Source organism: Mustelus asterias, chromosome 15 (assembly GCF_964213995.1).
Source record: "Mustelus asterias chromosome 15, sMusAst1.hap1.1, whole genome shotgun sequence".
NCBI lineage: Eukaryota > Metazoa > Chordata > Chondrichthyes > Carcharhiniformes > Triakidae > Mustelus > Mustelus asterias.
This window is the reverse complement of record NC_135815.1, coordinates 79,131,687-79,147,593: the sequence shown is the minus strand read 5'-3', so window position 1 is coordinate 79,147,593 and position 15,907 is coordinate 79,131,687. Positions and strand designations below refer to the sequence as shown.

General features: G+C 42.5%; 1 protein-coding gene across 4 annotated transcripts in view; it reads right to left on the bottom strand.

Annotated features, from left to right (window-relative positions):
- LOC144504600 (atlastin-2-like) overlaps positions 1-15,386 on the bottom strand; it is a 71,342-nt gene extending 55,956 nt beyond the window's left edge. For 2 of the 4 annotated variants that reach the window (XM_078230195.1, XM_078230193.1), the window contains exon 1: positions 15,229-15,386. In XM_078230195.1, the coding sequence (XP_078086321.1) occupies positions 15,229-15,307 (79 nt within the window). In that variant the 5' untranslated portion in view covers positions 15,308-15,386. Of the gene's footprint in view, positions 1-14,806; positions 14,957-15,228 lie in introns of those variants that run through there. The other 2 variants (XM_078230196.1, XM_078230194.1) reach the window with 1 other exon arrangement.
- Positions 15,387-15,907: the final 521 nt, after the last annotated feature.

Here is a 15,907-nt window from a genome sequence, read left to right as displayed (position 1 = left end):
CAACTGTGCTTTTCCATTAATGTCAGTCAATTCATCAACTTGAATGGCAAATTTAGAATTCTTCATACTTTCGGAAACACGCTTCTCAATATTAGCTGACATATCAATTATTCTTCTGCGAATGGTATTATTAGACAAAGGAATTTCCATAACTTCTCGCTCAGCATCATCACCAAACAAAGTTTTCATAAATCAAGCTGCAGGCAGGCCGAATCAATTTTTCAGCTATTGTATGTGGTTTTGTCTGTTGAGCAATCAATTCAACCACTTGGTAAGATACAATCTGCATCTTATCTGAGACTCATTCGTTTTTCAAAATATGATCGTTGGCATTTCTGCTGTTCCAAAAGCCTTTCAAAATATTGAACATCCTTGTTTACCAGATTTCCATGTTTTGACAACAGATGTCTTTTCATCTTGCTTGGGACCATATTGGAATTGGAAAGCTCCTCACCAGATCAAACACATAGGCCGAGGTACGTTTTCATCTCCAGTCCATGTGAAACCGAGACTCAGATAGCTATCCATATATTGTCGACAAACTTTCTTTGAGGTTTGCTTGGGCCCACTACTGGTGTAGAATTAAATGACTCTTCTTCAGCACTCTGTTCAAATGGCGATTCTGGATCACAACGTGGACTCGGATCGTTCTCAGCACCACTTGATGCTCTTGCTCTCACTTTGGAAAAATATCTATCCATGTGCACGGTAGCAGTGGTTAGCACTGCTGCTTCACAGCTCCAGGGTCCCGGGTTCGATTCCCGGCTCGGGTCACTGTGTGGAGTGCACATTCTCCTCGTGTTTGCGTGGGTTTCCTCCGGGTGCTCCGGTTTCCTCCCACAGTCCAAAGATGTGCGGGTTAGGTTGATTGGGCAGGTTAAAATTGCCCCTGAGATGCGTAGGTTAGAGGGATTAGTGGGTAAATATGTGGGGGTAGGGCCTGGGTGGGATTGTGGTCGGTGCAGACTCGATGGGCCGAATGGCCTCCTTCTGCACTGTAGGGTTTCTTTCTATGTTTAAATGTTTCTTTGATTGTCCTTGAATCTTCCCGCCACACTTGCCATCCTCTCTTGCTGCACCAGTGTGCCGCGCTGCACCCTTTGGGAACCACTGGTCTAGGACACCAGATCCTTCTGCAGTTCAGAGCTTTGCAAACTCTCACCATTTAGACAATAAGCTTTCTGCCAAAATAAACAATTTCACTTTCTCACATTATAGAAACAGAAAACTACAGCACAAAACAGGCCCTTCAGCCCCACAAGTTGTGCCGAACATATCCCTACCTTTTAGGCCTACCTATAACCCTCCATCCTATTAAGTCCCATGTACTCATCCAGGAGTCTCTTAAAAGACCCTATTGAGTTTGCCTCCACCAACACTGGCGGCAACAGATTCCACTCGCCCACCACCCTCTGAAAAACTTCCCCCTAACATTTCCCCTGTCCCTACCCCCCAGCACCTTAAACCTGTGTCCTCTCATAGCAGCCATTTCCACCCTGGGAAAAAGCCTCCGAGAGTCCACCCGATCTATGCCTCTCAACATCTTATATACCTCTATTAGGTCTCCTCTCATCCTACGTCTCTCCAAGGAGAAAAGACAGAGCTCCCTCAGCCTATCCTCATAATGCATGCCACTCAATCCAGGCAACATCCTTGTAAATCGCCTCTGCACCCTTTCAATCTTTTCCACATCCTTCCTGTAATGAGGCGACCAGAACTCAGCACAGTACTCCAAGTGGGGTCTGACGAGGGTCTTATATAGCTGCATCATTATCCCTGGACTCCTAAACTCAATCCCTCGATTGATAAAGGCCAGCACACCATACACCACCTTAACCACCTCCTCCACCTGCGGGGCTGATTTTAGAGTCCTATGGACCCGGACCCCAAGGTCCTTCTGATCCTCCACAGTACGAAGAGTCTTTCCCTTTATATTGTACTCCTTCATCCCATTTGACCTGCCAAAATGGACCACTACGCATTTATCTGGGTTGAAGTCCATCTGCCACTTGTCCGCCCAGTCTTGCATCCTATCTACGTCCCTCTAACTTCTGACATCCCTCCAGACTATCCACAACCCCACCAACCTTCGTGTCGTCGGCAAACTTACCAACCCATCCCTCCACTTCCTCATCCAGGTCATTTATGAAAATGACAAACAGCAAGGGTCCCAGAACAGATCCCTGGGGCACACCACTGGTGACCGACCTCCATTTAGAAAAAGACCCATCTATACACACACTCTGCCTCCTTTGGGCAAGCCAGTTCTGGATCCCATGCCCTCACTTTTTCTAGAAGCCTTGCATGGGGGACCTTATCGAACACCTTGCTAAAATCCATATAAACCACATCTACCGCTTTGCCTTCGTCAATGTGTTTAGTCACATTTTCGAAGAACTCCACCAGGCTCGTAAGGCACGATCTGCCTTTGACAAAGCCATGCTGAGTATTCTTGAGCATACTAAACCTCTCTAAATGCTCATAAATCTTGTCCCTCAGGATCTTCTCCATCAACTTACCAACCACGGAGGTTAGACTCACCGGTCGGTAATTTCCTGGGCTATCCCTATTCCCCTTGAAAATAGGAACCACATCCGCAATCCTCCAGCACCTCTCCCGTCTCCATCAACGACGTAAAGATCATCGCCAGAGGCTCTGTAATCTCTTCCCTCGTCTCCTACAGTAAGCTGGGGTACATCCCATTCGGACCCAGCGACTTATCTATCTTGATGCCATTCAAAGATTCCAGCACAACCTCTTTGTTAAAGTCCACATACTCATTTTCAGTCCACCGCAAGCCCACAGTACATCCACCCAGGTCCTTCTCCTGTGAAAACAGAGGCAAAATACTCATTAAGCACCTCTGCCATTTCTACTGATTCTGTACTGATTTTCCCACCTTCACCTTTTATAGGCCCTATTCCTTCACGTCTCATCCTTTTACTCTTCACATTTATAGAACACCTTAGGGTTTTCCTTGATTCTACTTGCCAAGGCCTTCTCGTTACCCCTTCTGGCTCTCCTAATTTCCTTTAGTCCCTTCCTACAAGCCGTATATTCATCTAGATCCCTATTTTTGCCAAGCTCTCTGAACCTTTTGTACACTTTCTTTTTCTTCTCGACTAGGTCCTGCACAGCTTTCGTGCACCACGGTTCCTTTAACCTACCAACTCCTCCCTGTCTGCTCAGAACATTGTCCTGTAGAACCCTAGACAGACATTATATATCATACACCAGAATTTTGCCCATTCATTTAACCCATGTCCCTTTGTAACCTCCTTACATCCTCTTCACAATGTTCCTACCCACAAAGATAGTACCAATTTATATAAATTGTAAAACGTTGAGGTCTCAGCACTGATCCCTGTCAACCAGAAAAAGACCCATTATGTCAAGTGTTTCCTGTTAGCTGGCCAATCTTCAATCCACTCCAATGTGTTACCCTCTACATCCTTAGCTTTTATTTTACACAATAACCTTTGATGCGGTACCTTATTAAATGCCTTCTGGAAATTTAAGTACAATATATCTACTGGTTCTCCTTTACCCACAGTACACGTGACTCTTTCAAAGAATTGCAATAAATTGGTTAAACATGCTTTTTTTTCCACAAAATCATGTGTACTCTGCTGGAACCCCTGGATTTCTTCCAGGTGCCCTGTTAACATCTTTAATAATGGCTTCCAACATTTTCCCTATGACAGATATTGGGCTAACTGGTCTTGTTTCCTTCTTTGTCTCCCTCCTTTTTGAATAAAGTTACATTTGATATCTTCCAATCTAACAACCATCTCTGCATCTAATGAATTGTGGAAAATTTATCAACTCTCATTAGCCACTTCCTTCAAAACCTTAGGATGCAGTTGATCCAGTCTGGTGGATTTGTCATTCCACTGACCCAATAATTTGGTCACTATCACTTCCCTGGTGATTGTAAATCTCTCACTTTGCACAGCTGCTATTTACTGAGCAGGGCTACTAGGAAAATGGACAAGAGTGAAACTAATTGGGTAGCCACTTCAAAGAGCTGCCATAGGTTTGATGGCCAAGTAGTCTCCTTCTGCATTGCAACATTCTATGATTCTGTGGCTGCAAGTTTCAACAAGCCAAATAGGGATGGCCACATCACAGGATTTAAACATCAGCTACGAGAACCTCTTGCTAATGTTGCACTACTAATGTGCTCTACTTCACTACTGAATTCCCATCAGGTGCCTTCAGCATCAACATGTTTTAGCACCACATTGCAAGGAGCTATCTTCACAGCCACAAAATGGAAACAGCAAAATTTGTTTCAACAGACAATCCAATTGTTGTCAGAAATCAGTCTAAACTGCTTTTAACCCAAGCCATTAAACATTTGGCTGGCTAAACAAAATTTTAGTAAACCTCCAAAAAAAATTTCTAACAAGTGGATGCACAATGCTAATAGCACTACTGCATACAATAATGGGAACCATACAATAGAAAGGATCAAAGCAGAAAACAGATTCACCAGAAAAACACAAGACACCCCTGTAACTACTTCCACTAAGCTTCTTGATACATTAATGTCCAGCCTTAGCCTACAATTTGCACATTTCATTTCCTACACCAGACTTATGGTATCCAAGATTACCAACACTAATTGGCATCAAATTAACAGTTTGGTTAGAGACTTTGGATTTTTAGCTGCAGTTGATTCTGGCATGGAGAACAGATGGTAGCATATGACTTCTAAGTTATCACACCAGTATCCGATGTTGCCTAGAGACAAGCAAGACACTTAGAGCCACTCAAAGTCAAATGAAGCCTAGTTTAAAATTGCCAAAACACAACTGACAGGATAAGCTTAACACACCTTAAAGACCTCTCCTTCCGAGAGAAAAGAGCCCCAAAAACAGCCAATATTTCTTAATAACTACAATCTCAGTCTGATGCAAAATTATTATATCTTTGAAAAATAGGGAACTATAATGATTTGTAATAACTAGATACCATGTAAACAAAGCATTATGCAAAATAACATTTTTTGCTTTTCAAAACTAACCCTCTACAAATGAAGATTTTTTTAAAATTACTTATTAACCCACCTTGCAACTTAGTAATCTACCCCATTTAGACACTTGATTTCCAGGAGTATATAGCCTCTATTCTTCCTACCAAAATTACTCACTTTCCTATTTATTGACATTCCTCTGTCAATTACATAACCAATTTTCCTGCATTTTATAGTTCTCCCGCCACCTGATACGAATTTTGAGATTCTAATTCCCCAGCTCAAATCATGTAAATGGCAGACGGTGGTCCCAACAGCTATCCTCCTTTAATACCACTAGCCAATCCAAGCAGCCACCTTTAACCCATACTGTTTTCTAAACATATTCTGCTACTTGCCCTAACTCCACATTGATGCAAAAGCAAAATACTGTAAATCAAAATGAAAAATAGAAACTGCTGCAAATACTCCAAATCAGAAAACACTGTTAAAAGAGGAACAAAGTTAATGCTTCAGATCAATGACCAACTGATGTTAACTATTGCTCCACAGATTCTGCCTCACCTGTTAAGCATTTCTGGCATTTTTCTATTATTCCATCTTCTGATCTTAGCCATGAATATATTATACAGTACCTCAAAGTATTTTCTAAAAGTCTAACCTTACGTTACTTCAAAGAATTCAATAACATTTCAAGCATGATTTTACTTCACTATCTGCACTGACCATTATATTTTCAGTTCCTAAATGTTTTCTATCGCATCTTTCAGCAACGGTTCAATTATCTTTCCTATCACTGATCATAGAAATCATAGAAATTGTATTTCTTCCATCGCCTTTTTATCTATTAGAAGCACATTGAGTCCATTAAACCTCTGGCACCATTACTCCCCTATGCGAACAATAGCATAATAGAATAAAAACAAAAATTGCAGACAATACTTTGGTCAGGCAGCATCGAAACAGTTAGCACTTCAAATCAAGGACCTTTCATCAGATTTAGTCCAGGCACAAATACTTGAAACAAACTGTTACAAGTTCACCTTCTTTGCCGTTCTCCAATAGAAGGTGAAGTTTAAGAGTTGTAACGCACCTGTAACCTGTGGGTTAAGTGGACTATGTGTTTATGTTTCATTGATCTATTCTGGCTTCTGCATAAATTCTCACAAACCTCAATTAGCAGTTTCTAGACAGAGCTACTCCATGTCTAAAAATATGGTATTTTTCACAAATTCAAGAGTTGATGACTTGCAGCCTAGTAAGAGACTTGAACTGTAATATACAATATTGTGTTTCAAAATCATCATACTCTGTTGCCCAAACCTGCTTACTCAGGCTCAAGGCACCAAGGTTCAAATTTAGGTTAGTGTCACAAGATGCACTGCTTAACTAGCATATTCCAGCGAGCTGGATAAGTAAAGGGATAGCAAACTTAAAAATAATTCGATTGCCCACATATTCAAAAGGTAGTTCTGTAGTTCTCTGGTGATTTAGTAGTAATGCACCATATTATGATTTCACTCTCTCACCAACCACAACACTTGCGGCTGCAATCTTACTTTGATATTACTGTAAGCTGAATCTGACTTATCAAGCAACAGAAATGTCAACAGTAAGGGACGGGATCTAAACACAGAGCAAAAACAAATGTTTAATGAACTGTACACGTTTACCTAAATAGAAAATAAACAAATTAGTTTGAGATTATATAACAAACAATAATGGTGCTTTGAATTGGTTTCAACATTGTGGCTGTGAAAATATAGTGTAAAATGTAAAGGGGGGGGGGGGGGGGGGGGGTGGGAGGAGGGCTTAAATTGCACATAGTTTCACAATCGGTAGTACTATCAATTAGAATGGTCTTATGATAAAATACCAGAGGTTTGCTAGCATCAAGGGAAAGATACAGACATGGGATTTTTAATAGTTAAAACATCCAACCTTTCTGTACACTCATTTTAAAATCAACAACACACTTCTACTCAAGTAGGACAGTCAAGAGTGTAAAATGCTGCATTCCTGCAGAAAAACACAATGTGGTTTTAACAAAAAAAAACTCAATTGGAGGTGCCTGGACCACACCTTTCCACCCAAGTTTCATTCTATCAAAGTCAATAACTCTTGCTTTAACTACTCTGGCCCATTATAAAATGTGAAAAATTAGCAAATTTTCCCCTCAAAAGTCTCCATCCCAACACTGACTATATGAATTTCAGAAAGAACCTCAGTGGTTGGCAAATTAGGTTTGAGAATCTAGTTTTTCTTAATGTTACTGTATAGGAACCAAAACCTATTAACCCAAATTTCAACCTTTCCTGGGATTTCATGCAAAATATTTCATTGCACCTGGGTATTTAAAGCCAATTAACAATTTTCATTTGTAATTTTATTCCGACCTCAGGTTAAGTGAGATAAAGCTCACTTTTTAATAAGAAAATCCTATCAAGAGTTATAAGGGCAAAACTACGAAGACTGTAAAAAAGAATGTAACTAGCAATCCTAGAATTATGCACACCAATTGTTGTGGGTTTTAATCACAACTTATTCACAGTAGAAAATGTTGAAGTGATTACTGTACATCTCGGATTCATGGATAGACCTATAATAGAGGGCTTCAGATGCAACTACTATGAAAATTAGTTATGCAGCAGGTACAAAAAACATAAGAATCAGGGATTATTTTAGCAGTTCAATGTGAACAAGATATGCTAGTAATTTGAAGTACATGTGAAAGTCCTTAAAAAAAACCCAGTTAATCAATCATTTGAAGCATTATTCCTACGCTTCTAGATACAGCTTAAAAGTCTGTCTCATTAACAACCAAACTGCCAAAGACTGCCCATAAAAACTAGTTACAAAATTCACTAAATCATTATGCACATCCAGGATAACTCTTCATTGCTGCAAATTACTTGGTACAACTAATAGCCCCAAGCTCCATCAAATGAAGGAAAAGTTTTAGTTATACTATTTAAAATTTACGTGATGTGGGTGTTGCTGGCAATATCAATTATTGCCCATCCCCAGTTGCCCTCCAGAAGGAGCTCCTTTCATGAACTGCTGCAGTCCCTTTGGTTTACATACACCCACAGTGCTGTTCGAGAAGGAATTCCAAGATTTTGACCCAGCAACAGTGAAAGAACGGTGTTATACTCCCAAGTCAAATTAGTGAGTGACTTGGAGGGTAACTTCCAGGTGGTGATGCTCCCAGGTATCTGCTGCCCTTGTCTTTCTAGCCAGCAGTGGTCATGGGTTTAGACAGGGCTGCCTAAGGAATCTTAGTGAGATACTGCAGTACATCTTGTAGAAAGCACACATAGTTACCACTGCTTTCAGTGATGGAGTGATTGAATGTTGGTGGAAGGGTTAACAAACAAGGTGTTTGCCTCGTCCTGGATGGTGTAGCTGCACTCCAGACAAGGGGAGAGTATTCTATCACTCTTGACTGGTGCCTTGCAGATGATAAGCATTGGAGTCAAGAGGAAAGTTACACAATTCCTAGCCTTTGACCTGCGCTTATAGCCACAGTATTTATAAGTTGTTCAGTTTCCGGTCAATGGTAACCCCCAGGGTGATGTAAGGGGGCTGTCAGCCCATACCTAGCTATTGCCCATGACATGGACTGCTTCAGTTTGAGCAGTTGCAATGGTGCTGAAAAATCAGCAGCAAACGTTCCCAATTCTGTTCATAGGATGGAAGTAAGGCAATTGAAAACACTATCCTGAGGAACTCCTGCAGTGGTGTCCTGAAGCCAAGTTGATTGATCAACAACTACAGCCATCTTCCTTCATGACAGGTATGACTCCAACCGGTGGAGTGTCTGCCTTCTCTTGCAGGATCAACATGGCTGGGTTTGCTGTTGTTTTATCTGTTGCTATGGACATTGCCGGGTGGTCTGCCCGGCTTCATTTCTATGTTTTTTCTGTACCAGATGGATTCAATTGAGTGGCTTGCTAGGCCATTGCAGAGGGTCAACCACATTGCTGTGGGCCTCAAGTCACATGTAGGCCAGACAAGTTTCCTTCCCTAAAATACATTAATGATCCAGATGGACTTTTACAACAATCGATAATGGTTTCGTGGTCATTAGACTAATTCCAGATGTTCTACTGAATTTAAATTCCACCATCTGCGACAGTGGGATTTAAATCCAGATCCTCAGACCTGGGTCTCTAGATTACTAGTCCAACGACAATACCACTGTGCCACCACCTTCTCCTAAAGATCCAAGATACTTCTTTCCTCCACCACAGGAAAAGTTTTCCTCAACTTATTTTCTTTTCATTCTTGCAGAATTCAACAAATGTTTCATTTGCTTATGCAACAAAATCCATCCAAAGTCAACAGAGTACAAATTGAAAATGCTACAAATACAAAGATTGTGAAAACAGAAATGGGTGGATGGATGAAAGGTTCATTTGCAAACACTTGCCTTTGATTCAATATAAGTTTAAATTCTGATTAATCTTAAAAGTAAAGATTTATAATCTTTGATGGAAATGCCACTATCTCAATCCAGTGTCTCAAACTTTGTAATAAAGGACTTGTGAAATTTCCATAAATATCACTAAAGCTGTGAAACACCACAGTGGGTCATGTCTGGGGAGAGCACTTTGAAGTATTACTAACGCTGGTGAGGCGATGAAGAACACGAAATAGTATATCAGTTCCAATTGGATTCTCAGAAAAGTCTGGTGACAATACTGAAGTAAACAGAGCAACTGTAATATAGAAAGTGTTTGATCCACAGACAATGCTACAATAACTGGAATTTGAAATTACAAACAAAATAGAACTTCACAACTCTAGGATTTTCAAATTTGAGGATTTTGTTTCTGCTAAGGGAGATTGACTGCTTTAATACTTGGTACAAAAATACAAATATAAAAAGCCTGAGCTTTCAAATACAAAAATTCCACCTTTTCAAAAATCAGTCGTCAAAACTCCAATTTTCAAAGTATGTTTACCTTTGTCAGTGTGGTAAACATCAACTGTCAAAGGCTTTTTACTTTTCAGTCTCAGTCTCTTAACATCTCTTAAACAGCTACGCAGAAGATTATTCCATGGATGCTGATAAGCCACTTACCACAAACCAATAGACAGTTTTCATTGAAAAAAGCTGAACAGTTTCATAAGACTACAAATGTGCCATATTGCAGCAGACTCCAGCTCCGTTTTTTTTTTAAAACAGACTAGATCCAGTGGCACATATCTTTGGTTGTTTGTGCAAATCAACTCTTATATAGCAAAATAAATCTCTTATCTAGTGTGCCCAGAGAATAGGTTAATCAAAAATACTGGTTAACACAGAGCAACATTATTCCTACACATGACACGGTGCAGTATATCTGTGCACAATAACCAACTGACCCAATAATTTAATTACGAACAACTTTCATATTTATATTTTTTTAAAGAATGCATTATCTGAAGTTGCCAGCCAAGAAGAAAATTGAGCAGTCAGAAAGTTTGGTTACAAGAGTGCCAGATAAATTAAGTACTGGGATGCAACTGCTAAATAGCAACAATCACATCAATCAACTCCCATCCCTGTACACTCAGCACCTCGATGTTTGTGCCCATCCAGCACTGAAGCATTCTTACTCCCATCAACATAGCTACCACAAATCAAACATCAGCTCCAGTAATCTACTCAACTGGTTTGCAAATCTCCACTTCACCAAATCTCTTATTTCTTGTTCCTGCTATTCCCCAAAATAATGCTTGCCTTTATCACCTAAGAGCTATAGGCAGGAGTGCAAGTGCAGTTTGCCCAATTGCCTGTTGTGTTGAGGTGGTCAAACATGACCAGGCAATCGGACAAATTACTCATCCTGAGGGCAACTGAGGTTTTCCAATTTCCTCAACTACATTGATCCTCAAAACTGGTCACCCTACTCCAGATGTGGAGATGCCGGCGTTGGACTGGGGTAAGCACAGTAAGAAGTCTCACAACACCAGGTTAAAGTCCAACAGGTTTATTTGGTAGCAAATACCATAAGCTTTCGGAGCACTGCTCCTTCATCAGATGGAGTGGATATCTGTTCTCAAACAGTGCACAGACACAGAAATCAAGTTACAGAATACTAATTAGAATGCAAATCTCTAAAGCCAGCCAGGTCTTAAAGGTACAGACAATGTGGGTGGAGGGAGCATTCAACACAGGTTAAAGAGATGTGTATTGTCTCCAGACAGAACAGCTAGTGAGATTCTACAAGCCCAGGAGGCAAGCTGTGGGGGTTACTAATGTGACATAAATCCAACATCCCAGTTTAGGCCGTCCTCATGTGTGCGGAACTTGGCTATCAGTTTCTGCTCAGCGACTCTGTGCTGTCGTGTGTTGTGAAGGCCACCTTGGAGAACGCTTACCTGAAGATCCAAGGCTGAATGCCCGTGACTGCTGAAGTGCTCCCCCACAGGAAGAGAACAGTCTTGCCTGGTGATTGTCAAGCGGTGTTCATTCATCCGTTGTCGTAGCGTCTGCATGGTTTCCCCAATGTACCATGCCTCGGGACATCCTTTCCTGCAGCGTATCAGGTAGACAACGTTGGCAGAGTTGCAAGAGTAGGTACCGTGTAGCTGGTAGATGGTGTTCTCACGTGAGATGATGGCATCCGTGTCGATGATCCAGCACGTCTTGCAGAGGTTGCTGTGGCAGGGTTGCGTGGTGTCGTGGTCACTGTTCTCCTGAAGGCTGGGTAGTTTGCTGCGGACAATGGTCTGAGGTTACGTGGTTGTTTGAAGGCAAGAAGTGGGGGTGTGGGGATGGCCTTGGCGAGATGTTAGTCTTCATCAATGACATGTTGAAGGCTCCGGAGGAGATGCCGTAGCTTCTCCGCTCCGGGGAAGCACTGGACGACGAAGGGTACTCTGTCCACCGTGTCCAGTGTTTGTCTTCTGAGGAGGTCGGTGCGGTTTGTCGCTGTGGCGCGTCGGAACTGTTGATCGATGAGCCGAGCGCCATAACCTGTTCTTATGAGGGCATCTTTCAGCGTCTGGAGGTGTCTGTTGCGATCCTCCTCATCCGAGCAGATCCACCCTACTCCAACCAGCTCAATGCTAAAACTGTTCAGAAGTTTATCCATGACCCAATTTAACCTTTCCCATCTATCTTCTATTTCAACTGACCCAAAAACACTAGTTTCTCTGTATCTCTTCCAGTCACTGCCATAAGAACCATTCGCTTCCTGACCTCATTCCAACCTAGCTCCTAACTACTCCACCCAATATATAGCAACAGTTACCTAGAAAAGGAACAGTCTCCCTCCAAACCAAAAAACCCCCAATCCATGACAAATTCATTTCATGACTACTGCAATTCCAGTCCCCTGTACTTGGAATTCCTTCCTAAACCAATCAACTTGCCATATTGCTTCCAATCCTCCACAACTTAAGAACCTGTGAATATTCTTGTTACACTCAATTATTTCCTGCAACCTTCCACCCTTTCATTCATTATACAGTATTAATTACGAACATGCAAGTTGAACAAACAGCTATTCAAACTATTCCACCAAGTACATCCACAAAATCCTACCAATCTAGCAAGTATGAAATTAATTTCAAAAATCATTAACTATTTTGTGAATCAATCCATCAAAAATTCCTCAACATTCTGTACCAATTAACACCTCCTGACTCCCGGACCTGTCTACCAGACAAGTCAGAGGTGTGACGGAATACTCCTTTTGCCTAGATGAATGATCCAACAACACAACACCATCTAGGACAAAGCCTACTTGAGCAGCATCCCAAATATTCTTTCCCTCTAATGCACAGTGGCAGCAGTGTGCACAGTTTACAAAACGCACTGCAGCAATTCTCCAAGAGCACCTTTCAAACCCATGACCACCATCACTGGACGCAGGAACACCACCTGCAAGTTTACCTCAAGTCACAAGTCATCTTGGCTTGGAACTATATCACTGTTCCTTCAGCATGGCTAGGTTAAAATCCTGAACACCCTGCCTAACTACCTTGTGGGTGTACCAACACCAGACTGCTGCAGTTCCAGGCTCACCACCATTTTAAGGGCAATTAGGTATGGGCAACAAACACTGAGAACACACCCGATTATTATAAAATGCACATAACCCACAAATACCTCACTTACACTGACCAAGCACTAGCACCTACAGAATAATATGCCAACAGATCATCTTCATGAGATAGGGAGTAAATCAGCCACTCAGCCCATCAAGCCTGCACCAACAACAATCCCACCCAGGTCTTATCCCCATTACCACCCCATATTTACCCTGCTAGTATCAGTGGGATTAAGGGGCAATTTTTCTCAGCCAATCAACTTAATCCACACATATGGATACTTGGAATTTTGATACATGGATCTGGAGTTAGCCATTATAAAGTTAAGGATCAAACACCATTAAACTGGCTGACACCCAACTGTAACAACCATCCATGTCACGAGGAATAAAGTCCACATAAGCACTCGAAAGTGTGGAAAAATGTCAAGGGCATCAATAGCCACATCTGCCAAAGTTATGCAAAATGTTCTACAGGTGGTTAATTACTAGTATTAGCCTTGTACCTTTTTGCTTCAATTTTGAACTTGAACATTGAGAGCATTTGGCATCATTTGGCATCAGATTTGAATCATCATTCCAAATCTTATTAATACGCCTCACTCGAGTCTCGGGGAAAGAAAGGCATCATGCCAAAAAACGTGTTGGAACTCATTCGAAATAACACCCAAGTGGACGACTCTGGACCAGGACCAATAACTACTGGAGATCCGAGGCCAAAGTACATGCTAACAAAATGAAATAAAAGAAACGCCGCACGTTGGTACTTCCCGATTGGACTTGTACAAGATTTGTTTTGCACGAGGTCAAACTGAAATCACAATCAACTAAAAGTGTGGCGACACCCAAACTTTCGTGAAATGGGATGAGCTTCACTCAACCAAAAATTAAACACATCTTGCAAGTTAAGACCTTCCCTTCAGCCCACCGTTAAGAGGGAGGCATCTTGCTCTTGACTCATGTCAAAGGTGGCCGTGGATGATAACACTTCTGCCCTCGCGTTTTAACCCCCCCCCCGGCTAAAAATGTCATTTTGGTACGTTCGCATTGGATGATCTGCGGGTTATATAATCCTAACCACCCCCCTCACCCAACGAAACGTGCAACCGGAGTGCTGGAAGGAGATGATCTCGGTGGGAGGTGAAACAGCAGCGTGCCACAGGCCGGTAAAGGGATGCCAACCCTCGGGGAAGGGGAGAAACGGTTCAGAGCTGCCGCAAAATGGCAATAAATATTGAACTTTCTTTGAAAAAAAACTCAACACGTGATACTTCCCCAACACATGGGCGGTGAACAGAGCCGATAGGGGTGTGCGGATCTCGCCTGCTCCCACCCTCACAAAGAAGCTGACAGTCCAACAACATTGCAGGCCGATTGACTTTCCCTCTGGCTGCGAGTCGTCAATGTCGGGAGGTCGCGGTATCCACCAAAATCCATTCTCCACCAATTCATTTTACTTCCGCTGATTCTCTTTCCTTCCCTACCCGCCCCCAGCCTCCTCAAACACAAGGGGTTTGTTTACACTCCGACCGCAACTGAGGTAAAAGAGGATTAGGTTAAAAGGAAAAAAAAGTGGAAACATTGAAAATCCCGATGGCAGAAATGCGCGGCCGGGGCCGCTCCTCCTGACATCTGCGGCTTGCCGTCCCTGTTTATTTCAAATGGGAAAGTATAAACGGTTTTCTTTATTGGATCCTAGCATTTCAAATTCTCAATGTCCGAATTTTAAAACCTTGATTCTCAAAAAAATAATAATAAACTGTCCTCGTAGTTCCAAACTCACCAGCTCTCCGTCCCGGAGAGCGCCTGAGCCCAAGGCGCGTCTCCCCGGATCTCTCTGCCGCCTTCAACAGCATCTTTTCCCAACGCCCAGATACATCAGCCCCGGGAGCGACTCTCCGCCCCGAGTGAAACTACCTCACTGAGCGTGCGCGAGGGGACAGATCACTCCGCGCCGAACCCCCTCCCCCTCCCCCTTCTTCACAGCGCCTGCGCGGTAGGATTTCACGGAGACAGGCCCTTCCCCCCTCCCTTCACGCGAGCGGTTTTCTCGCCCGCGCGGCGCTATTCAAATACTTCCAAACGAACTTTTTTTTAAAAAACCGAACGCAACGACGAGGGGGAGGAGGGGCGGATTCCTCCCGCAAAGCGATCCCGGCAACACGATTGAAGGTAAGGGACATATTCGACGGAGGGGTTGTTTACCTTCAGTGGTGGTCGTGTCTTCAACGTCGCCGCCGCGACGACAAATCTGTGACCCTCTCCACTCGCTGCCTGCCGCCATCTTTGACAGTTTAAATCGGGCCCGTGACTGACGTCAAAGGCTGACAGCGGCTCTTTTATCAGCGCGGCTCTGCCCGGGGGCCCCCAGGGGGGGAACCTGGGAGCGTGGCGCCGCATGGCCCTAGCGCCCGACCTCTTCAGTGATCCATTCCAGATTCCACTAACAAGAGGGTGGAAAAAAAAGACAAAAAAAATCCACAGCAAAAAGATCAGTTTTCGACATTGAACGGAGCAGTCGATAATAAAAAATGTGAATTTATTTGGCAAAGAATGCAAATTATTTTAACCTTAACAATATTTAGGGGCCTTTAAAATAGGTAATTTTTCAGATCAAAAATGAATGTGGTTCTCAGTGGATGGCAACTGGCCGGTGCTTTAAACACACAGCTAAACAGTATCTACACATACTTTCACTATATGAAAGTTAAGATCTCATGCCATGTCAGTCATAATACACAGAAGATGCGAAACTGAAATATATTTTGTTCCGACTTTATCTCAAGGTAACCACTCAAAATTCAATCGCCTTTATTCAAAGGAAAGCAGTGCCTTTCGTCCAAATTACAATATTGAATAGGAAAAATGTGACGTCCCAGAAAGA